Here is a 24,213-nt window from a genome sequence, read left to right on the forward strand (position 1 = left end):
ACTATTTTAAAATGTGAGTGACCTAGTTTTGTTCCTTAGAGCACTGGTTCCCAACCTTTTCCTTAGGCCCCCCTACTTATATCTAAGATAAGCTAAGCGCCCCTGGACCCGCATCAATCTGAAATGTTTTCATTGACAAAATCCCAACATAGTAGTTCTGCAGACTGGTGTGAAAAAGATCTAAGTACAAACTACCAGTGTTTACTATGGCGTAGTAGGATCAAAACTGGAGTTTGTTTGTTTGGTTGTTTTTTTTAACTTACACCACAGGTGTCAAACTCAATATTTTATTACTGGTGAAACAAGGTTGACAGTTTCTGGTTTAAAAGGGGACCCTGTAGACCCTCAGGTTAGACCTGAATCCAGAATCCGGCCCCTGCTGTGATTGAGTCTGACACCCCTGGCTTAAACAGTCTTAAATTTGCATGAATCAAAAATGTGTAATTCTAAGATTATAAAGATGAAACGTTATTTTAAAAAAGTTTCTGATTTATTGTAAATTTTGCCTTTACAAATTAAATTTAGGAGCTAAAAAATTGATTTCCTGTCAAGGTTTAAGACTTTTTAATTTTATTTTTTCTTGGATATTTACACCTTTGAAACTCAGAAATTCTGAGACTGTTTTCTTTTAAATATCTGACTTTACAATCCTAAGAATTTATTTTTTACCTCAAATTTTCACTTTTCAGAGATCCTCTTGATTTTTTTTTATCATTAAGGGCAACCCTAATATACCTTCATACACTATGTTTCTAATGATGATTTATTTCATTTAAAAAACGTTTATATGTCTGTCTAATTATGACAAAGTCAGAGCAGACCCCACCCCCCACCACCACCATTAACTATCTTTAATGCACCACCCCTGTCAGACATGGCAAACAGAAAAACAAACTTTTCAGCTGTGTTATGTTGTGCTTTTAGCGAATATTTTTAAGTTAGTGCCTTTTTGGGGCTAAATGAAGTTTCTAGTTTTGTTTCTTGGACCCTTGCCTTTATCTGACACCTGGTTTAGGGGAGTTGTTCTGATTTTTGGACCGGCAGCCCACTGTGAGTCTGATTTTTGCTGTTTTCCTCAGACTAAAGGGCTAGTCTCTGTTTAGTGAATATAGCCAGAATAGTAGCTGGTACAGGAGAAGGGTTGAGTTAAGTATGTCTTTGGGGGTCCAGGGGTTTGCTTCTGCACTGATGGACTCAGGGGGGAGTCTTTGGGGGTCCAGGGGTTTACTTCTGCACTGATGGACTCAGGGGGGAGTCTTTGGGGGTCCAGGGGTTTACTTCTGCACTGATGGACTCAGGGGGGAGTCTTTGGGGGTCCAGGGGTTGTCTTCTGCACTGAGGGACTCAGGGAGTCTTTGGGGTCCAGGGTTTACTTCCACACTGATGGACTCAGGGGGGCGTCTTTGGGGGTCCAGGGGTTTACTTCTGCACTGATGGACTCAGGGGGGAGTCTTTGGGGGTCCAGGGGTTTACTTCTGCACTGATGGACTCAGGGGGGAGTCTTTGGGGGTCCAGGGGTTTACTTCCACACTGATGGACTCAGGGGGGCGTCTTTGGGGGTCCAGGGGTTTACTTCCGCACTGATGGATTCAGGGGGGCGTCTTTGGGGGTCCAGGGGTTTACTTCTGCACTGATGGACTCAGGGGGGCGTCTTTGGGGGTCCAGGGGTTTACTTCTGCACTGATGGACTCAGGTGGGCATGCAGGAGGAGTTACAGGAGGTGTCCTGTTTAAAAAATGCAGGAAAATGCCCTCTTGGTCGCCCCTGTGGATGGTTAAGCGTCCTCCAGCTTGTTTAGCTTGTTTTACTTCATATTTACATATTTCAAAGCAAAGCTGAACTCTGTGGTCTCGTTAGCATCTCTGAGTCTGTCCACCTGCTGCTCCTTGTGCCACAACCTTAGACCAAACCAGTAACGTGGGAGCAGGGGTGCTCATGCTTAAGGTGTGTGAACTAGAGGGAGAATGTCAAGATCTGAGGAAAATAAAACGTCTTAAAAAAACTGGAGTGGCTCCAGCTCCAGTAGGAGCCAACATGGCCGACATGCAAGCAGCAGATTCAGAGCAGACCAACTGGAGCAGAGTGTGTTTACTCAACGATCTGTGCTCCTACTTTCTCTTTGTCCTCTGAATGTTCCCACCTTTTCTCCAGCTTTAAGGCCGACAGACTGATCCCTCCTCCAGGGGAACCTCAGCATGAATCCGCTCATGTTTGGTCATAAAGAGTACAACAGAGCAGATCAGAACTGGCTCTCCTCCAGGATCTCCTCCATGGTCTCTCCCAGCGTCACCTCTCCGTCGCTGCTCGACACACTCTTCCTGGTCAGAAAGTCCAGTCCTGTCATCTCACCACCTTTTAGACCTTGACCTTTGACCTCTCCTGCTCCTGGCCCCCCTGCTCCCTCCCCTCCTCGATGCACGGCCACCTGCAGCAAGTGTGGGTGTGCGTTGGAGGCCCCGCCCTTGTCGTAGGAGCAGTGCGCGCGGTGCGTTCGGGTGCACTTCCACAGCTGTTTGAAGGGAACGCCGTGGAAGCAGCTGGTCACCTGGAAGTGGTTGGACAAGAGGAAGAGCTGCCAGCGCTTCTTCAGCTCAGCCTGGACCTGGAGGCCAAAGATGAAGACACATTTCACCAGTTTAACCAAAACACATTGAAGTGAGCTGTTCTGTTTTAACCTCCAAATCCTGACTAAGGAGCTCATTTCAGTCTGATTTTCCTCAAGATCTCACAGAACTTTGCATAATCAAATGTGACTTCAGGAGTCAAATCTATGAATTAGAGGAGATGAAAGAGATTAAACTTACCTCTCCATTTGCAAAGCAGTAGAGAACGGCGACCAGGAACCCCTGAACCAAAGACACAGTGTGTTTACATGATCGATCTGATAGCAGAATAATCTGGTAGAGGTAATCTGATGTGTTTACATGCACTCATGTTATCAGTCATCTCAGGATGTTTTTGTCTCATAGCTCGTTAGTCTAAGGTCAGCCACATAAGAGTTTTTAAATCTTAAACTAGGGATGCATCATAACTGTAACCCTGCAGCAGATTACAAGAGCATCTCTAATTTTCACTCTGACAAATCTCCACCAGAGAACGTTGAGTGTCAAACTTCTGTCCTCTGCTCTATTCTCCTTTAAACTGTATGGTGGAAATGTCTTCATATGTGTGTCTAAAATTAATTTAAATATCTGTTTAAATAATAGATGACTTACATTTGGTAAATGAAGCTCACATTTGGAGGACATTAAACAACTGGACTGTCTGTTTTTTAATATTAGAAACAAAAAAAAAATCACTGTTGAGTTGTCTACACAGAACCTGATAAATGTTGACCTGAGTAGCTGTCATGGTCTTCTCTTCTGTCTGTTATCAGATGATGGTCAGTTCATGAGCATGTTAGTATAATCCATGATTATTCGATCAAAAGAGCCCGAGCCAAACAGACCACTGAGAGCGTTACCTGGAAGGAGCTGAGCGTGAGGTTGATGAAGTTTCGTGCGTAGCGGCTGCTGCCCTCCACACATTCATCGATCAGGACGGTGAAGACGATTTCATGGATCCCCAGGAGAGGGATCAGGACCAGAGTGGCTCGAGCCAGACTGGAAAGGTCAAAGACACAGATGTTGGAGCTGACACTGAGTGATTAACGTTCCCATCCAGATAACTACAGCAACATTTAAGGCGACACTGAGGGAGAAAACGTTAAAAGTGTTTCTGACATTTAGGTGAGGAGTCGTGAGAAGACCAACCTGTATCTGTAGTCGGTGAATTTGACCTGATCTGCTTTAAGTTTGGAGAGCAGCAGCATCAGGATCTTTATGAAAATGAAGAAAATCACCTGAAACACAAACATGTTCACCTTTATTAGCCTGAAAAACATCCAGAATGTGCTGCCCCCTGTGGGCATTTAATGTCATCACAACACTTTTATTTAGTTTAGTATTGAGTTTGGACTTTTTGGCCCTCCAAGGCTACTGTAGTTCAGTGGAGAGGGAAGCCGTGATGCTGGAAAACAGCAGACTGAATCACATTCATGGGCTAACAAAAATGAGCCTGTACATGGGATTTTCCATTATGTGTTAGCATCAAGCTAACAGGCCTTTGTAGCAGCTGTCCAGAGCATCATTTAAAAACGTGTGACACAGTTTGGTTTCAGCTGAAACGCTAATTTAACGTCATGGAGGGCTTTCTTTTGTGCCTCTGTGTGTCAGGTCTCAAACTAAGAAGTCAGACTCTACGGGAACGTTGAGGGAGGGCAGAATAAAAGAGATTACAGCGGCTGGCTGACACAGGCAGCAGCACAGATTACTACCTCTCTGACAAACAAACAAACCTACAGACACGACAGAACGAGTTAAAAAAATTCAATGATCTGATCAAAAATACATATCAGTAAGACCTGCAGCCAGGTGTGCCTGGCTCTAAGTCATTTCACTTCCTTGTCCAATCACAGCGGCTCGTTATGTTTCTTTTCATAATTCATTCTGACCTTTAGATCAGACAGAAGCAACAGATCCCAGATCCTCAGACTGAAGATTAGAAATTCCTGCGCTCTTAAGCATCGGCGGAGAAGGCGGGTGGCTTAACGGGCTTAAGCCCTGGACATTTCTCTAAAGCTCTGAATCTTTTTATTTAATGCTGAATAATTTCTGCCTTGTGCAACGTCCTCAGCAGTCAAGCCGACGCCGTCTGGTTTCCACGTGGACTTATTTTCCCGTGCACGCACAGCTACTTCAGCCAGGAGCTCAGATAAGAGCAACCCATCCAAGTACTCTGCCCTAACGATGCCCGTCCCGCCCCTTTTAGGGGAAAACGTTCCTTTTTGCCACTGTTTACCCATTTTTACTCATTTTTAACTGTTTTTCACTGTTAAACTGCCCATATTTGCCACATGTAGCTCATTTTTGCTACATTTATGCATTATCACTGCTTGATCTGCCCTTTTTTGTCTCTGTTTACCCATTTTCCCCTTTTAAACCACCTTTCACCACTTATTTCTACCATTCTTGCTACTTTCAACCAATTTTTGCCTTTATTCATGAATTATTTAATTATTTTCCCCCATCAGAGTTATCACAGTTCCCTCTCTGTTCTCTGGCTTCCTGACATTTGTGCACATCTTAGCCTTGAAGTCTGACGTTATTTCTGAATGTTTTGGTTTCGTGTGTCCATCCACGTTGTTAACTTTACCAGAGAAAGGTCATTTTTTGTAAGAAAATGGGTTTACGTCTTTAAAAAGACTTAATTTTACTGCAGCGTAAATAAATAATATTAGTTTTTGTTGCTTTGATAGAAGGTGTTATTATGCAGGTTAAATATAAAATATAGTAATCACAGATTAACTTTACAATGGACCATGGTTTTGCTGACCTCCATGGGCCCCCTATTTGACTGGGCCCCAGAAAACTCCCCCCTTTGTCCCCCTTATGGGAGGCCTTGACCAGGGCGCAAGCTCAGTGTCCATACTCACACACTCACTGACTTTGAGATGCAGTCCAGCTACGGGCTTAGGGCTGTCCCCCTGTCCAATCCTGCAAGGGAATTACCCACAGTTCATAGCATTGTGACGTATGAGGGATTCCCTGAGGATGCCCGCTGGTGAACGCAGTGACAGGTGTCTTTACACTACAATGACTGAGACACATTCACTGACCTCAGGAAATCCCTGTTTCACTAACTGTGAGACTTTTTATAGCCACTGCATGTACAGCTGATTGTTTCCCCTCTGCTGTGACGACCAAATGTCCCCCGTCTTTCTCGTGTCGGAGGTACTGGGAGTGAAAATCACATGACTGCACGAGACAGAGAGCGCCGGAGTCAGCATGAAATCACAGACCGCCTGATGACTCTGACTCTCACGTAGACTTCAGATGAAATAGATTTATAATAAAGGTTCTTTAGTTCTCTCACCAGCACTGATAATGTGATGGGGCCTCTGATGATCCACCAGAACCACGGGTTCACTATCGACCAGCATCTGAGGAGGAGGAGGAGGAGGAGGAAGGTTTGAGGTCAGACAGTCAGAATCTTTGGATCCATTCATTTATGATGGAGAGACACTCACTCTGTGTTTTCATATAAAATCTTTACGACGGTCCACGGTGTCACAAAGAGGACGGGAGTTCCTGGAAGAAACAGAAGAAAGTTTAAAGATTCACTTTTGTTCTTTTAGATTTATGCAGTCACCTTTAGTTAATCACACTTTTTCAGACTTTAAAAACTGACGCTATAGCAGCATCCAAGCTAATCCCTTCCACCCCACGGCTCCTGATTGGTCCTGTCACTTTCTTACAGGGACCAGTCCGTTCACTGGAGCTCTGCACGATGGATTCACCAGTGAGAAACGCCGGGGACAGGCGAATCCATCGGCTGTCCAAGGTTAAGGTACTTGGTGATTGTAGTGCCATTAGCCACCAGAGCTGTCAGTATAAAAAGCTTTAGTGCAGGGGTGTCAAACTCAGTCACAGCAGGGGCCAGATTCTGGATTCAGGTCTAACCTGAGGGCCTAACAGGGTCAACACTAACTATAAACCATCAACCTTCAAATATGAAAAAAACACTGATGATAAATCATTTAGAAATTCAAAATAAGTAAAAATTATCAGTTAAAAAGCTTAAAATCTGAGATAAAAAGTCCAACTTTTTAGTTCTAAAGGTCAGGACATGATATTATAAATAGAAAAATAATGTTAAAAGAGCAAATATATGAGTAGAAAGTTGAAATCATAAGTTTAGAAGGTCAAAATATTAGATAAAATTGGAAACCATAACTTTAAAAGTCAAAATATGACTTAGAATTTTAAATTGTGGATCTGATAGATCAAAATACGGGATTAAAAACCAAAGTCAGGGGTTTAAAATGTCAAAATATGGGCAAAAATTAAAAATAATGATTTAAAAAGTTAAAAATCTGACTTCAATGTAAAATTATGACTCTAAAAAGGACAAAATACAATATAAAAAGTCAATATTAAGAATTTAAAATGTCAAAATATATGAAAAAATAGAAATCACGAGTTTAAAAGGACAAAATACAGAAATAAAAGGCCAAAATAATGAGTTGAAAAGGTAAAAATATGAGCTAAAATTAAAAATGATGATTTAAAAAGTTAAAAATATGACTTAAATTTAAAGTTATGAATCTAAAAAGGTCAAAATGTAATATAACAAGCCAATATTACAAATTTAAAATGTCAAAATATGAGAAAAAAATGGAAATCACAAGTTTTAAAGGACAAAATACAGGATTAAAAGGCAAAAAAAAAAAAGGTTGAAAAGGTAGAAATATGACTTAAAATTCAAAATTGTGAATCTGAAAGATAAAAATATGACATAAAATCCAAATTATGAGTTCAAAGGTCAAAGTTAGAAAAAAAAGCCAAAATCACAAGTTTGAGTCATAATCTTGAGATGCAAAATTCTGATTTATCAAATTTTATTACTCTTTACTAACAAAGATATTTTGAACGATTAAGGTTATGTTATGATCTAGCGGGCTGGGTTTAACCATTCCATGACCGGATCTGGCCCGCAGGCCTTGAGTTTGACACCCCTGCCATAGTAGTTCAGACAGACGTAGCTGCACTCAGTTTCATGTAAAAAAGGGCTAAAATTCAATGCTGACTCGGTTGTTACGGTATGTCAAGCATTTTTGAAGCATTTAAATTTTCGCTCAGACAGCCTGAGTGAGAAAGCCTCTGTATTTGGCACTATTTTACAGTGCGAGCTTCGGCTACGTTTGCTTTCCGCCTCTATCTGATCAGCTGTTTGGGTCTGTGGGCTTGTCAGAAAACAACATGAGCTAAAACTAAACTGAAAGGAGTGATTTAGACTCCAGTGATGATTACTGTGGATATGAGGAGATACTTTTATAAGCCGGAGGACTCAGAGGATCTTCTAAAAACCAAGACTCAACAGGAAGAAAGAGAGGGAGAGAAACTCAAGTGGACTGGTTAGCAAGAGATCCTGAGTTAGCTGGTGATGTACCTGTGTGAACTGAGAGAGTTCATGAGCGGGTCCTACCAACAATTCTTCAGGACATTCCTGCCTAATCAGTGGAGAGTGATGCAGGCTGCAGGCTCACATACGCCTGCAGCCTGCATCACTCCCCATCCAGAGTTCCTGCCTTGTTGTTTTACCAACCCTCGTCAACATCCTGTAGACCAGGGGCTCTCAACCTTTTCAGCCCGTGACCCCCAAAACAAATGTGCCTGAGACCGGGACCCCTGCTGGACCTGAAGGTGTCTGAACAGCCATGAATATTCTAGGATAGTCATGGGAGACAAGGCTGCCCATTAGGGGGATAAATGGGAGAGCTTTCTGGGACCCAGCCAGACTGGGGGCCAGCAAAATCCTGGTCCACTGTAAAGTTAAACTGTTGTATTTTATATTTGACCTGAATAATAACCACTCTTATCAAAGAAACACATTTTAATTCATTTATGTAGTAACTAGCCCTCTTAAAAATGTAAAAAATAGCTAAAATGGGTTAATAATGGCAAACAGTGGTGGGAAAGGTGGTGACATTAGATTTTTAAAAAAGCAGAAATGGCTTAGAAATGTCAAAAATGATAAAAGTGGCAAAAAAATAACAAAAAAAATGGCAAAAATGGGCATAATAAGTGGTAAAAGGGGGATTCAAAAGTGGCTGAAATGGCGTTAAAGTGGCAAAAATGGGTGGAAATTTGATGAAATGGGATGAAAATTGATATAAACTGGCAAAACAGGTTAGCTGAGGCAGAAATAGGCAGAAACTGTCAAAAAGGGGCATATCCCACTGTAAATGTGGCTTAAAAAGTGGTAAAAGGGATTAATAGTGGCAATGATGTGTCAACAGAGCCAACATTAGGCAGAGAGTTACAACATTTGGTTGAGAAGTGGCAAAAACAGGCAGAAAAAAGTGGTGGAAAGGGTTTGAAATGACAAAAATGGGTATAAGTTGCAAAAATGTCTTAAAAGGGGCAAAATTGGTGGGAAAAAGTGATAAAAATGGGGTAAAATTATGCAAAATTGGTGTAAAGTGGCTACAATGTATTTTAAAGGTGTTCTTAGTTCCTTTAAGGTTTCTGGAGACCCCCTCTCAGTGTCTTGTGACCCCCAATGGGGTCCTGATCCCAACGTTGAGTCCCTGCTGTAGGTAAATTGAAAACACTGCTGATGAAAACAGAGCTGAAATAACCAGGTTGAGTTTGGTTTGTTGGAGATTTGTCTGATGAAGGGTCAGCTGTCTGGGTCTGCAGACCCAAACAGCAGAGAAACACCGAGGCAGAAGAGCGCATCGCTGGTAGCTGAAGCTCACATCGCAAAATAGCGAAAAATGAAATGCTTCAAAAATGCTTGATATAGCGCACAGCATTATTTGTTTTAACCAAAACGAACTAAATCCACGTCTGATGCGCTGTCTAGCCTAACTTCTCTGAGCTTCCTGTTTGAAGGAAAAACTCTCTGAAATCACTGGAGGAAAAATGTCACTGCCATCACCGGAATATTCCTTTAAGCCTTAGTTCTGTTTTTAGTGAACAACAAAAGACGACGACACCATGTTCCAAATTATTATGCAAATTGGATTTAAGTGTCATAAACATTAAATTTCTCGTGGATGATATTCTGTCTCAGGTGCTCCCTAAAAACCTCAAGGTGTAGGATCCTCCAGAGGCTTGCAGTCGTGTATAAACCTACTATTCAGCCCCCCCTAACCAATGAAACAAGCAGAAACGGTTGCAGTGGGCCCAGAAATACATGAAGACTCATTTTCAAACAGTCTTGTTACTGATGAGTGCCGTGCAACCCTGGATGGTCCAGATGGAGGAGTAGTGGATGGTTGGTGGATGGCCACCATGTCCCAACAAGGCTGTGACATCAGCAAGGAGGGGGTGGAGTCATGTTTTAGGCTGGATTCATGAGGAGAGAGCTGGTAGGCCCCTTTAGGGTCCCTGAAGGTGTGAAAATGACCTCGGCAAAGTATCTAAAGTTTCTGACTGACCACTTTCTTCCATGGTCTAAAAAGAAGAACCGTGCCTTCTGTATTAAAATGATCTTCATGCATGACAATGAACCATCTCATGCTGCAAAGAATCCCTCTGTGTCATTGGCTGCTATGGGCATAAAAGGAGAGAAACTCATGGTGTGGCCCCCATCCTCCCCTGACCTTTAACCCTGCTGAGAACCTTTGGAGCATCCTCAAGCTAAAGATCTATGAGGGTGGGAGGCAGTTCACATCAAAACAGCAGCTCTGGGAGGATATTCTGACATCCTGCAAAGAAATTCAAGCAGAAACTCTCCAAAAACTCACAAGTTCAATGGATGCAAGAATAGTGAAGGTGATATCAGAGAAGGGCTCCTATGTTAACATGGAACTTGGCCTGTTAAGATGTTTTTGATTGAAATAGCTTTGATTTCAGTGAATATGACCTCCTAATGCTGCAGATTCAACAAATGAACATTTTCAGTTCCTTACAACCTATAAAATGTTTTAAACTCTGTTGTGCTGAATATTGTAGAGTTTGAGTTTATTATGCTCTAACGGTTGATGACTTATAAATTACACTGACTGACTATGTAGAAAAATCAGAGAAAAATATCAGTTGCATAATAATTTGGAACGCAGTGGAAATGAGTTGAAATATTGATAAAACATTCAAAGTGACCCATTATCACAAAAAAAGAGTAAAATAAACGGTATGGTTGCTCTTCATAGACACACACTGGTGACCCACTGAAAACTGCTCTACGACCCACTTTTGGGTCCTGACCCACCAGTTGAGACCCACTGATGTAGTTTATATCCATCCAACACACAAACACAGAAAATCTGCAGTCCTACCCCATCCCAGCAGCATGTATTTCTTCAGCAGACGTCTCTTGGTCAGCACGGCGGTGAAGAGCAGCGTGTGGAGGAACACGGCCTCCACCAGCAGCCAGAAGTAGTTACAGGCCACGAAGTACTCCATGCAGACTTTAGAGAGCTTACACATCCACGAGATCTGTTCAAACGTGAGACAAATGACTCTACCAGCTTCATCATTTATACTGTAAACCAGGGATGCCAAACTCAGTCACAGCAGGGGCCGAGATCTGTTTGAAGGTCAAGATTTGAGATAAAATACAAAATCAAGAGTTTAAAAGGTCAAAATAGAAGATAAAATTCAAAACTGTGACTTTAAAATTTCAAAATATGAGATAAAATTCTCAATCAGGAGTTTAAAAAGTGAAAATATGGGATTAAAAGTTAGAGCTAGAAGTTAAAAAGGTCAGGATTTGATTTAAAATAAAAAATTGTGAATCTTAAAGGTTCCAATATGAGAAATAAAAAGTCAAAATCTTCAGTTTCAGTTATAATCTTGGGATGCAGAATTAAAATATGAAATGAAAACAATTTAATTTCTTTCCCACATTTCTGACTATTTCTTCTCTCTACTTTTTCAGATTTTTATAACTTAATAAGGATTTTTTTTTAATCTTCAAGGTTAAATTTACATTTTTATACTGGAGGAAATCTGCAGACCTCATTCGGGTGAGCCACTTGTGATTAAAATATGAATTGATCTTGCGGACCGGGTAAAACTGCACTGTGGGCCTCATTCGGCCCCCGGGCCTTGGGTTTGACACCCGTGCTGTGAAGTAAATCTGTGTTTGAGCGTACCACTGACGTGGAGTAGGAGTTCCAGCCCGGGTCGTCCTTGGGCAGGTTGGAGTACATGACGTATAAGATGATTTCTTTGGAGATGACGGCGGCGGCCCTCAGGATGAACGACACGAACAGGTTCATGTGGATGTAGTTCCTGGTGCAGTGCAGCTTCCTGGTAAGAAGACACCGCCGTTATTAGAGGAGGGCATCCATCATTTATTAAACATCACTGAAGAGTCAACATGTCCTGGTTCATCATCTCATTAGCAGAGATGGATCTTCATCATTGTCTGAGAACATCTCCTCCTCACTGATCTATGATGTTTATCATCAGTGAAGCTTTAATCAGTAAATCAGCTCCGTCCGTTATCGATCATCTATCAGGATGACTGATCGGAGCTTCGCTATGATGGTGAGGAGATGCTTCAAATCTGCCCTGATAAAATCACAGTCTAAAAAATATGCATCAGAAATCCTCTGCATGTGTTTACATCTTTACTTTTACTGTAGAGCCCTGGTCTCACTGTGGAGAGTCTGAACGCTGCCATCTATGAGATCTATCTGATCTTTAACTCAGTCACAGCAGGGGCCGGATTCTGGATCCAGGTCTAACCTTAGGGCCTAACAGGGTCAGCACTAACTGTAAACATCAACCTCATTTTCACCAGCAATAAAATATAAAAAAATCATTTAGAAATTCAAAATAGTAAAAATGATAAGTTTAAAAACTCAAAATCTGAGATAAAAAGTCCTAATTATTAGTTCTAAGATCAGAACACCATATTAAAAATAGAAAAATAATGTTTTTAAAGAGCAAATACATGAGGAAAAAGTTGAAATCAAAAGTTTGGAAGGTCAAAATATTAGATAAAATTTAAAATTGTGAGTCTGATAGGTCAAAATACGGGATTAAAAAGCTAAAGTCGGGTTGAAAATGTCAAAATATGAGCTAAAATTAAAAATAATTATTTATAAAGTTAAAGTTATGACTTAAATTTGAAATTATGCATCTAAAAAGGTAAAAATATAATATATAAAAATCTAAATTATGAATTTAAAATGTCAAAATATGAGAAAAAATAGAAATCATGAGTTTAAAAGGACAAAATATGGGATTAAAAGGCCAAAATAATGAGTTTAAAAGGTAAAAATATGACTTAAAATGTAAAATTGTAAATCTAAAATAAAAAATACTGGAGTAAATCTGCAGACCTCATACTGGTGGGCCAGTTAGAGTAGAAATATGATCTTGTGGGCCAGGTTTAACCATTCCACGGACCAGATTTGGCCCCCGGGCCTTGAGTTTGACACCCGTTTTATCTGATTCTCATTAAATGTTGACTTTTGTGTCGACCAATCAGAAACCTCTTCATAACCCGTCACTGACCTGAGCAGGCCCATCAGCAGGACGGCGAGGGCGAGCGAGGAGAGAGAGAGGGAGTAGCCAATCACAGAGATGAGCCTGAGGGCCGTCTGTCGGTACATCTCATCCTCCTGGAAACACACCAAAGGATTAGCGTGGTCGTGTCCCCGCCCATCTAAACCATGAGGGGGAGGAACCACGGTCACCTTTTCTTTGAAGTATCTCTCCTCCTGACACTCCTCGTCGTCTCTCCACACCTCAGACGAGTTCTCCTTCAGTCTCCACCTCCCGTCCTCCAAACACTCACGGTGCGCTCTCCTGGACACGTCTGCAGGGTCAGGATACACGGGATGTAGGGTTAGGGTTAGGGTTAGCACGTTTGACCTGTAATGGTAGCTGATTTTCTATGTGGTCACATCCTATGGTAGGACGTCCTGCAGCCAGAGTGAGGAATATGGGTCCCCAGTGTTTTTATCCATGATGGCCCCACCTGAGAATGTGTTTGGGTTAAAAAGCTGTAAAAATGAGGTCAAAAGTCAAAACTATGATAAGACGGTCAAAATTAAGAGTTAAAAAGTCGTAAAAATTAAATGAAAAAGGCAAAATTAAGAGTTAAAAAGTCGTAAAAATTAAATAAAAAGTCAAAATTAAGAGTTAAAAAGTCGTAAAAATTAAATAAAAAGTCAAAATTAAGAGTTAAAAAGTCGTAAAAATTAAATGAAAAAGGCAAAATTAAGAGTTAAAAAGTTGTAAAAATTAAATAAAAAGTCAAAATTAAGAGTTAAAAAGTTGTAAAAATTAGATAAAAATTCAAAACTATGAGATAAAGGACATAAAAACACATAATTATGAGATTAAAAGTCAAATTTATGAGTTAAAAAGTCATTAAAGAGATAAAAGTTAAAATTATAAGATTAAAAGTCAAATTTCTGAGTGAAAAAGTGATTAAGATGAGATAAAAATTCAGCTATGAAATAAAAAGTCAAAATTATGAGTGCAAAGGTTGTCAAAATTAGATAAAAAGTCGATATTATGAGATAAAAGACATAAAAAGATAAAATTACAAGTTAAAAAGTCAAAATCATGAGTTAAGCAGTGGTAAAATGAGATAAAAAGACATAATTATTAAATAAAAAGTTAAATTTCTGATTTAAAACTGATAAAGATGAGACGAAAATTCACAGTGATTAAATAAAAATTTCCAGTTATGATTTCAAAAGTTTCCAAAATTAGCTAAAAAGTTGATACTGTGAGATAAAAGACATAAAAAAACTTCAGCCTATGTGTGACCCGTTTAGGTCCCGTCTCTGGCAGAAGTCCACATGGACAATCAGAGCTGGGGCCACCATGGAACCTGGAGACAAACTCCACCTGGGGCCACCATGTAAACCCATGTGGGACCTGCAGGAACATGCTGGACCCTATGTGGACCCTCAGAGACTTTCCAGAGGAACGCTGCAGACCGAGGCTCGGTCTCTAACTTTTACCCCTACCCTTCGATTTTCACCCCCCCCAGCTGGTTACTGCCCAAAGTGAGACCTTTGGCAGAAACCAGCTCTGCAGATCTCTGTGGGAACGTTCTGAACGTTTTAGACTGGTCACTGTATTTCCTCCTGGAACGACCTGGAAAAGCCTTTTTTTCTTGAATCCTCCAAGCTTGAGACTCTTGGAAGAGACCCGGCTCCAGCCCAACACAAAGCTAATCAGGAGGTCATGGCAGCGCAGGAAGGAAACCTACTGTAAAAACCTCCGTACCTCCAGGTAGGGGAGCATACTGGTATGCCGGTTTGGCGCCATCTTTGGCGTATACTGTTTGGCCTTCATCGCCATTGTCCAGGCCTGCTCCAGGCCCACGTCCCATCTCTGCAGGTATGCTCCCAGCTGACCTCTCCAGTGCTGTGGTTGCCTGGATCTGAACTGGCAAAGCGCCAGAGCTCTCCAGCTTCAGACACACGGTCAAACGACGACACCCAAATATGGGCCAGCGAGAAGGTGACACAAAGGAGTCCATGGCGCCTCTGCCCCTTAGTCAGCATCCAGGCCTGACAAGAGTATAGACCAGGAGGACCAAGGACCCAAAGACTCGGACTTTCCTCCACATGCTCAGAAACCAGGAGAAACACGTTCCCTCTCCTTGCAGAATTTTCCTGGTGTATGAGCAGAGCTTCTTCTCTGTCTGCAGCCTTTCTTGAATTAAATAAATCCATGTCAGAGAGCCGGTAACAAGGTAAGCGGTTTATTCTCGGACCTTTCATTTCTCTGGTTCTGTTAAAACTTTGACCAGGCTACGTGTAGAAAATGTTGACTGGAGCTTCTACACTTTTAAAGGACAAGTTTTCAGAAAGTGACATTCACTTTGTCTGAAACCAGAGGAAGGATGCTAGAAACAGAAAAACCATCACTATGGCAACGACGCCATCAGGACATTAGATCTGTGGTAGTTTGTAGTTTCAGACATCTGATTGGCTCCTACAGCATGCTCTAACAGCAGTCTGTCTCCTGATTGGTTCGCTGACAAAGCCTCAGTGGTAATGGTCTGTCCTGCTGTCTAGTCCGGTCTAAACTGTCATGTTTGTTTACTGTGTGACGGTGATCATGAGCTGGTTTGGCGTGTGACGTACCGTCGCTGATCCAGGGTAAATAAGAGGGACAGGGCACAGAGACGTTTCCAGGAGGAGAATGAGGCCAACATACAAACACGTCAAAGGTTCCTTTACAGAAGATTCCTGCAACAAACAAACAAAAAGCAGGATCATGAGACAACAATCATAACATTTACCATGAAAACATTTGTGATGAGTCTCACCGGTTTGTGACGCAGTATCAGCCAGCAAAGATCTGTTACAGTTCTCCAAATACTCGCTCCGTTTGGCGATCAGACTCTCCAGGACGGAGGCGCTGACCTGCAGATTTAAACCGTGAGAAAAACATGATGAATAATGTAAATGGGACATTTTAGATTTATTAACCCTTTACTTTGTGGCTTATTGGTCAGTTTTTTTTTTTTCTTTTTTGACTATTCTGACTGACATTTTAGAGGATGATTTCATTCAATAGAGTTTTTAAATGTTAATATCAGAACCTTTAACGGGTCAGTAATCATCTCTGTAGACTTATCCACCCACTCAGGCTGCTGGTGAAAAACATTAAACCCATTAAAACAATTTTAGTCATCACAGTAAAGTCACAGTTTCAGCTGTACAGTTTTACTCTTTGCATCATTTTACAACCTTTTGTCCTGTAGGGGGCGCTATTAAAATCAATCTATCACAATCTTTAGGAAAAACAATGCCATGTAAGTTATTGTTCATGATTGTCATATGAAAGGCTGTGGAAATAAATCTGCCAAATAAAAATGAAAAATGTAAAAGTAAGGCAATTCTTGAAAAAGAAAAACAACTAAAAAAAAAAGTCAAATTTTGAGTTAATAAGCTGTAAAAATGAGATTGAACGACAAAAGAGATGAAGACATAAGTATGAGAAAAAGTCAAAATTAAGAGTTAAAAAGTGGTAAAAATTTGAAAAAAAATCAAAACTATGGGATAAAAGACATAAAAAGACATAATTATGAGATAAAATGACAAAATCGTGATTTAAAAAATCATCATTGTGATATAAAAAGTGTATGAGATAAAAAGTACAAATTTTGAGTAAAAAAATTTTGTAAAAATGAAATCAAAAGTCAAAATTGTAAGATAAAAACAAAATCAAAATTTTGAGACAAATGTCGAAAAATGTGAAAAAAGTCACAACTTTGAGCTAAAAGCCATTCTAATGATTTTATCTCATAATTTTGACTTTTTATCTCACAGTTATGACTTAAGATTATGTTTTAACTGCCTAACTTCCACATTTTCCTTTCCTTTATGGCAGAAACAGGCTTCCATAAAAGGCTGTGATAATCCTCTTTAACAAAACCTAATTTGTATAACAAAATATTTATTTTCTGCTAATTTTTTTTACCAAAACTTGCTGTTATTCCTGTTCTTTCAGTGTTTTCATGTGTCTGACTTTTTGTGAAATGTGTTTGCCAGAACACTGCAGAAAGAAACTGAATAATAATTTAATGTTCCATTTACTCAGAAAGCCACCAAGCTGACGCTCCTTCATGAAGTGTGAAGAATGGCTCCTGATTGGATGACCTCAGCAGAGTGTTGCAGTACCCGTGTTTGACCTCTGAGTGGCAGTATTGATCTATCACTGAGCCTGTGTTACTGATGAGGAGGATTTGTGGATCTGTTTCTCTCTGCTCTCTCCTGCAGCGCTGATTTATTTATCTGATGATTTTAGTGGCATAAACAGTCTGTAGAAATGTTCCTGGTTCTTTTCACTCAGCTGTTGTTTTATTTAATGCTGTATCATTAAGAATAACTCATTAATCAGACTCATTAAACCTGTCTTCATTAAGCAGAGCTGTGTTGTAGCTCAGAGTCAGGGTGGACAGCTCTGACTCCTCCATCAAACGCTCGTCCATCTTTCCTCCTCACACATCGACACCTTTGAGGGTGTCAGAAACACCGCAGACGTCTGAGAGAGGAGCCTTCAGTCAGCCAGGCTTTGACCCTTTCACTGCTGCGTCCACAGCTGCCGTCTCCGCTGCTGTCCTGTTAGCTTTTAACATCTTTAGTCTTTAGTCACTGGAACAAGATTCAGCAGCTTCAGGAGATCTGAGAACATTTACATTTAAGAAGTGTGAAATCTTCACCTTAGTGATTTTAAAGGTGATTACACACACACACACACACACTCCTCTTTAGGACAGATAATGAGGGTTTCCCCCTCAGTGATTTCTGAATTAATTTAAAGGTTAATTGATTGTTTAATTGCATGATTAATTGATTGATAACCATGCACTAATGGAGAGATGTTACAGCGAGGGTCTGCTGCACTTATATTTATTTATTTATAAATTATAGGAGGGCGTGCTCATTAATGAACATGTAGATGAGCCAGATTGTAGCCGTAGGATCGTTTCCATCTGTAGTCCCCAGCAGGCTGATGGTATAAACATGAAAGTCAACATCACGCACACACATAAAAAAAATAAAAAAAATACATAAAAGAAAACCAACATAGAAACGTGACTTTGCTTTAGACTGACCGGGATAAAGAGGTCGCCGTGGTTAAAGTGCTGATGCATTGCACATGATCATGAATGTGCTTGAGTAGTTTTCACATTTGCCTCCAGCCTGTTTATTTAAGGTGCTCATGTGATTGCATTTAGCCCTGCTGCACAGAATTTGCATGTACAGACCAGAGTGGGACATAAGCACCCACCAGCAGCCACATGCTGTTATTTTTATGCGGAGTCAGGTGAATTTGCCCAACCTACCGGCCACGAGGGCAGGTGAATAAAACCTGACAGAAAGTTTGAGTGAAGGTATAGCAGCGAAAATGAAGCCTCTGTTTTTCTGCGGGTTCCTACCAACTTCCTGTTTAGAACTGACCAGACCTCCACGCTCAGTGACCAGAAGCCTGATCCTCCTCCTCATGTCAGAGCTGCTGTCGAATATTTACAGTCAGCCTGTGCTGAGATGGTTTACAGCCTACATAGCTCTGCAAGGTGTGTGAGCTATGTAGATAAAGTAGCTACATAAGCTAGCATAGCTAAAACTCAGGCTCATGAAGCTCCTACATATCTATACTAACAAAGCTACCAAGCTTACGTTAGCTACATAACTATGTTAGCTATAGCTTTTTTTTTGCTAAAGCTAACTGCTAACAGATGTTCATGAATAAAGTTGAACTTTAAACTACAGCTGCAGCCAGACTGTCTCAGAAATCACCCACAAAATATTTGATCTTTGCAGCCTGACGTTCATGTTGCAGGAAAATGTCCCTGAATCATTTCAGTTTATAGAACGCTCTTTAACTTCTATAAGCTTAGATTCTCACAGCTCATTATTGTGCTAAAATGAAGTGGCTGGTAAAAAATGTAATGCTGGTATATTTTTTAATTTTAGATTTTCATGCATGTATTACTGCACAGGGCTGGAGATAAGGTATTTATGTCTGTAATATTACAAAGAAGATTCAAACATTGTTATAAGTCTGCACACAAAGAGAATGAAAGGGTTAAACACATTCATAGTTTGCTCTGAGAAACGCTTTCAGACGACTCGGGATGTTTAAGAGCAGAGGTGAAAATAATAAAGGAGGCATCTGCTGTTGCTATGGTTACCAGTTCATAAAAAAGTTTCACAGTCTGGATGAAATGACTTTTATGATGAATTAACTTTACTGCATATAAATGCATTTTTCCATATCTGCCATAGAGAGGTTTTTGCCATATTTTCAGCTCTTTTTTTTACCGTATGGTTAGACCCACTGAGAAGAACTGGGACCTCTCCAGCTCCAGACCAGTTAGCCCATCTGGGACTTGATCTGGCTGTAAAGCCGAGTCCTCGCAGACCAAACATCTTCTGTCACACTGCTGCTTTATGGTAGAAATCAGAGTGAACTGTACGTCTGGACGAGTCTCAGTACTGCATCACAGATTTCCTGTCAGTGATTTGATGTCACGGTGCAACACGACGGGCTTCATCGCACGTTTTCTACATCGCTGTATGTCTGTGTACGGCTTTCTCTTCATCAACAAAGACCAGCAGACAGATATGAACCATGTTTTTAAATTTTTGCAATTTAGAAATCAACATCAGTACACATTTCTTTACATCATAAACCGAAATAATAAATCATGACGGTCCAGCTGCAAATCCAGAAGCCCCATCAGTTTGCAGTCATGAGTGAAGCAGAATCTTCCACATCTCCACTGTGATGCATCAAAGAGAAAACGACTTTCAACAGCAAAACTTTCTCAATCATCCAGCTCATTTCATTACATTTAAAGTATTTATTTTTTACTCTTTCTTCCAATGAGAAAACATCCTCTTTAGGGATTTTAGGAGCAGAAAGAGTTTCTACATGCATATCACTGAGCTGAGATTTTCAGATTTTATTTTAAAGTGTCACTGGATCTGCAGTCATCCCTCCTCCATCACTACTGTTTTATATGTATAATATAAATATTATGTTTTATCTATGTATTTCATATTGAAACGTTTTGTCTCACAATCACATTTTAGAGATTTAAACACTGCTAATACTTGCTGAATTCATCTTTGTGCTAGTAACTGAAGGGGTCTTCTATGTTTGTATAATCAGGGCTGAATGTGCTTCAAACTCAGCTTTAGAAATGTTATTTTACCTGAACATCCACTTTGATACAGGCTCATTTTCTCAGATCTCTTATAGCTTGTTATTATGTAGATATGAGGAAGTACCGGGTATTTTGTTCCTTATTCCATTAGAATAAAGATCCTTAAACTGCCAGAGATGGAGATGAAGAATTCCCCCTTGTGTTCGTCACTAAACTGGGATTTTTGAGGAGATTTCTTCACAGGACTTCAGCAGAACATGCAGTCAGACCTCCTGACCTCCACTCACCATGAACAGCTCATTCATGCTTATTTTGATTCCTGTTATGAAGGAGAACTTCTAGGTTTTATAGTCCAGCAGAGGGTTAGGGTTAGACTAAGGCAGGACGCTGTGTAAATACGTTAGAGGAAGATAAATGTTTCTGAGTCTTTGGTCCTTCTGTTTAACCCTCAGTCGTCACTTTCATTTACTACCCTTTAAAGCCATTAAGGACAAAAATGTCCACGTCCAAAAAACTGCTATAAAAACTGAACAGATTGATATTTTTTCTGCTTTTTCTCATAAATCTCTTAAACAACTTCAGCTGTGCTCTAAACTACAAACATTCATCATTTGTCCACCAGTGACTTTCGAGTCACTTGTGGACAAATGACTTAAACCGGAGGCTACACAAAAACTGATAATGCATCAAAGTCAACATTTTTTAAAGAAAAATGTGACCATCCTGTAATCAAACTGGCATTTAAAGGGTTAAAATCCTGAAAATTATTCAATAATCGATTGTTTTGATTAGAACTGAAGTTGATCAAAAGATTTGACCAAAATAAAAAAGGCAGAAGAAAATATGAATGTATAATATTTTTATCGCTGTTTTTGGAAGTGGACGTTTTTGTCCTTAATGACTTGAAAGGGTGGTAAATTTTAAATCTGATGCTACACAAAAACTAAAAATGCATCAGTCAATATTTTGGCCAATCATGGCATGTCTACGCTGGATTTAGAAATAATGCCCCAGCCATGCAACATTTGATTTAAGGAAGATATTTTTCACTTTTTTCCATAAAAAACAACTTTGACTTTGAGTTATCAAACGGGCAAAGGGTTAAAATCCTCAACGTGATTGAATGTTTAGTAGTTTTGAGCACAGCTGAAGTTGTTTAAGAGATTTATGAGAAAAAGCAGAAAAAAAATCTGTTAAGTTTTTATAGCAGTTTTTTGGGAGTGGACATTTTTGTCCTTTAAAGGGTAGTGAGTTTGTTTCAGTGTTCCTCTGACCTGTTAGAGCAACTGAAATTTCAATTCAAAAATTTGCCTCGAAAGAAACTTTGTTACAAAAAATGAGACCGTAAGAACTAACAGCCAAACTGGTGAGCAGAGAAAGAGGAAACATTTGCCCAAATAGACAAAAATGTCCCCAGTGATGCCTGAGGGTTTACCTGAGGGTAAATCCTGTTAAATGCCTACAATACATTAAGATAAGGATGCACCGATACCAAGACACGCCAATACAGAACCTTAACAGGTAATGCACACATTATCATCTTACAGCATGATGGTAGCTCTTATTATTCAGGCAGTAAGGTTCAGTCTGAGTCATGTCTGCAGTTTGATGATGTTTAAACATAAATGAGGACGACTGAATCACATCAACGACCCGATAAATCACCAGCAGAAGGAATGAGGAACATCTGATGCCAATAAAACAAACCCTAGAAGGATTCTAGTAACTGGTGCTGAGCATTCATATTACTGCTGAGTACTGGTGATAACCCAAAGATAAAGTGGTGTGATGAATAAAGGTGGCGTCTGACATTAAAATGACTCTACCTGCTGGTTGAGGATGGAAAAGCAGACCAGGGCCAGGACGCCGTGTGGTCCGGCGTTGCTCCAGGATCTCTGGTGCCGGGCTGGCAGCACGCTCTTCATGGTGTTTACATCCAAATCAGCTGTTTTCTGTTTCCTCAGCCTGTCTGCCAGCTCATCCCCGACTCCCATCAGGCCTCACTCTCATCCTTGAGTTCTCTCAGCACGGTTACGTCGACTTTAAAAAACCTCCAGTAAAGTTGAGTCAGACTTTATGAGATAAATGCTGCAGGAACAGAAAGTTTCGCTGTCTTTTTCTAAGATTTGTTTCAAAGGAAAAAATCAGAGCTACTTTAATTCTTTCTTATTTTTTGATTTAAAAACACGACTGGTGATTTTCTTGTGGTCATGTTCTGCTGAGAGAAGTCCTCGTCCTCGGCTGAAGCCTTCCTCCAGTTGTTGAAGATCAGTGAGTGAGCGTCTGCACATCCTCACCCTCCCTCCTCCCCCTCCAACCAATCAAGATAAGACCCGGGGGGAGCGGCCGCATAACTCGACTAACTTTGTTGTCCAGGAAAAATGACCGAGTGAACGCTCTGATGTACCAACAGTCAATACACACTTTCTCTAACACAAGCATGCAGAGCGGCACATCCCACCTGTGCTGCAGACAGAGAGCAAAGACCCCCGCTCTCCGTGTTTCTGCAGGATCAGTGACACTAATGGAGATCTGATGTAAACTGAGAGCAGAGCAGATGGACACAGAGGCCGCTGGACGAAGGACAACCAAACATGGCTTTAAGGAAAATCTGCAGAAGTTTGTTGACAGGAGACGTTTTCTTACCACCAATGAAAACTCTAAATACCAGACTTCTACTCTACAATCTTTCTTATATGAGGGACAACAAACAAGTTTAACTGCACAATATCAAAGACTTGTGCACTGTTGCCTCACATCTCACTGATATAAAAACACGTACAGTCCTATCAAAAGTATTCCCCCCTTGAATGCTTTACCCTTTTGTTGGTTTTATAACTCAATCATGGTCAATATAGTTTAGCTTTTGACCTAAAACAAGATAAAAAGCTTCTTTAATGTGCTATGAGCGCTGACTGAATGGGTCTTAGATCAGCTCCGTTTCTTCGTTAGCTGTCAGACCAACGATTTTAAAGTGTCCAGGGCATCTTTGTGATCTTTTATAATTTCCAGTTTGGTGTTGTTTTCTGTAGGGAGAAACCTGGTGAAGTTTTGATCTCGTGGCGTGAGATCTCGTCACACCCCTATAAATGAAGGAAAGTCCTTTAGCACTACAACCTTTCCAGCAATCAGCATTGTCCCTTAGTTTCAACCTAAACAGTCTGGAAGGGGTCCAATAATGGCGGCTATTTTCAGTTTTAGTCTTAGTCTTTAGATGAAATGTATTTTATATTTAGTCCCATTTAAGTCCTTATCTGTTTCAGTCTGGTTTTAGTCCATAAAAGTCCTCACATTTTAGTCTTTACTTTTAGTCCAAGCATTTATTCTCTTGCCTAAATCTGGAACCAGATCATGGTAGTGTGTTCTCTGTCTAACCTGGGGTCCCTGCTTTCTACAGCTGAGAGGAAGAATAGATACAGATGGATTGTTTTTGACAGATTTACCCACAGTGGAGAAATATCATGGATTTAGAATAATTGAAGACAACTACATTACATTTTAGTCTAGTTTTAGTCATCCTGACAAAAACTAAACTTACTTTTTGTCAGTTTTAGTCATCACAGATCTGTTTTTGTTAGTCTTACCTGCAATTTCCACAGAGGACGACTGCGCCGTGCACTGAAGTGCAGCAGGGTTTCTCCGACTGAAGGCGAGCGACCTCGCCCACTGGAAGTGAGTCTGGAGCAGTGGTTCTCGGATGGTGTGCCGAGCCACACTAGTGTGCCTTAAGGCTGGTCCGGGTGTGCCGTGGGAATTTGTACCATTCGTTATTACTACAACGTTATGGCAGGAACTGTAACCAGGCCTGCCCACAGATCTGGACCCCTGAAAAACCCCAGAGAATGGGACCTCCCCAGTTGGGATTTATTGATGATATCAGTGCATGTGTGTTGGATCAGTAGCATTGGTGCTAGCATCCTGGCTAACAGTTACCCCACTAAGAGCTGAGAAGCATGGCAAGCTACTATGGGGATGAATTAGTGCAAAAGTTACTAATTTGTGCTATTTTTAACCAAGTTATTCAATTTCTCTACCCATTTTTGCCACTTCTTTTGACTGCTT

The 24,213-nt window shown here is 40.5% G+C and overlaps 1 protein-coding gene across 1 annotated transcript; it reads right to left on the reverse strand.

Moving 5' to 3' along the window:
- Window positions 1-1,515: 1,515 nt before the first annotated feature.
- Window positions 1,516-22,227, reverse strand: LOC121528601 (glucagon-like peptide 2 receptor). The gene is made up of 13 exons (XM_041816114.1): window positions 21,978-22,227; window positions 15,799-15,895; window positions 15,614-15,718; window positions 13,199-13,320; window positions 13,017-13,123; window positions 11,645-11,801; window positions 10,826-10,985; window positions 6,068-6,128; window positions 5,914-5,980; window positions 3,753-3,841; window positions 3,464-3,602; window positions 2,805-2,846; window positions 1,516-2,602 (listed from the first exon to the last, which is right to left on the reverse strand). Exons 1-13 carry the CDS (start codon window positions 22,143-22,145, stop codon window positions 2,240-2,242), a joined length of 1,677 nt encoding a protein of 558 aa, XP_041672048.1. The 5' UTR covers window positions 22,146-22,227; the 3' UTR covers window positions 1,516-2,239.
- Window positions 22,228-24,213: the final 1,986 nt, after the last annotated feature.

Source organism: Cheilinus undulatus, linkage group 20, assembly GCF_018320785.1.
Source record: "Cheilinus undulatus linkage group 20, ASM1832078v1, whole genome shotgun sequence".
NCBI lineage: Eukaryota > Metazoa > Chordata > Actinopteri > Labriformes > Labridae > Cheilinus > Cheilinus undulatus.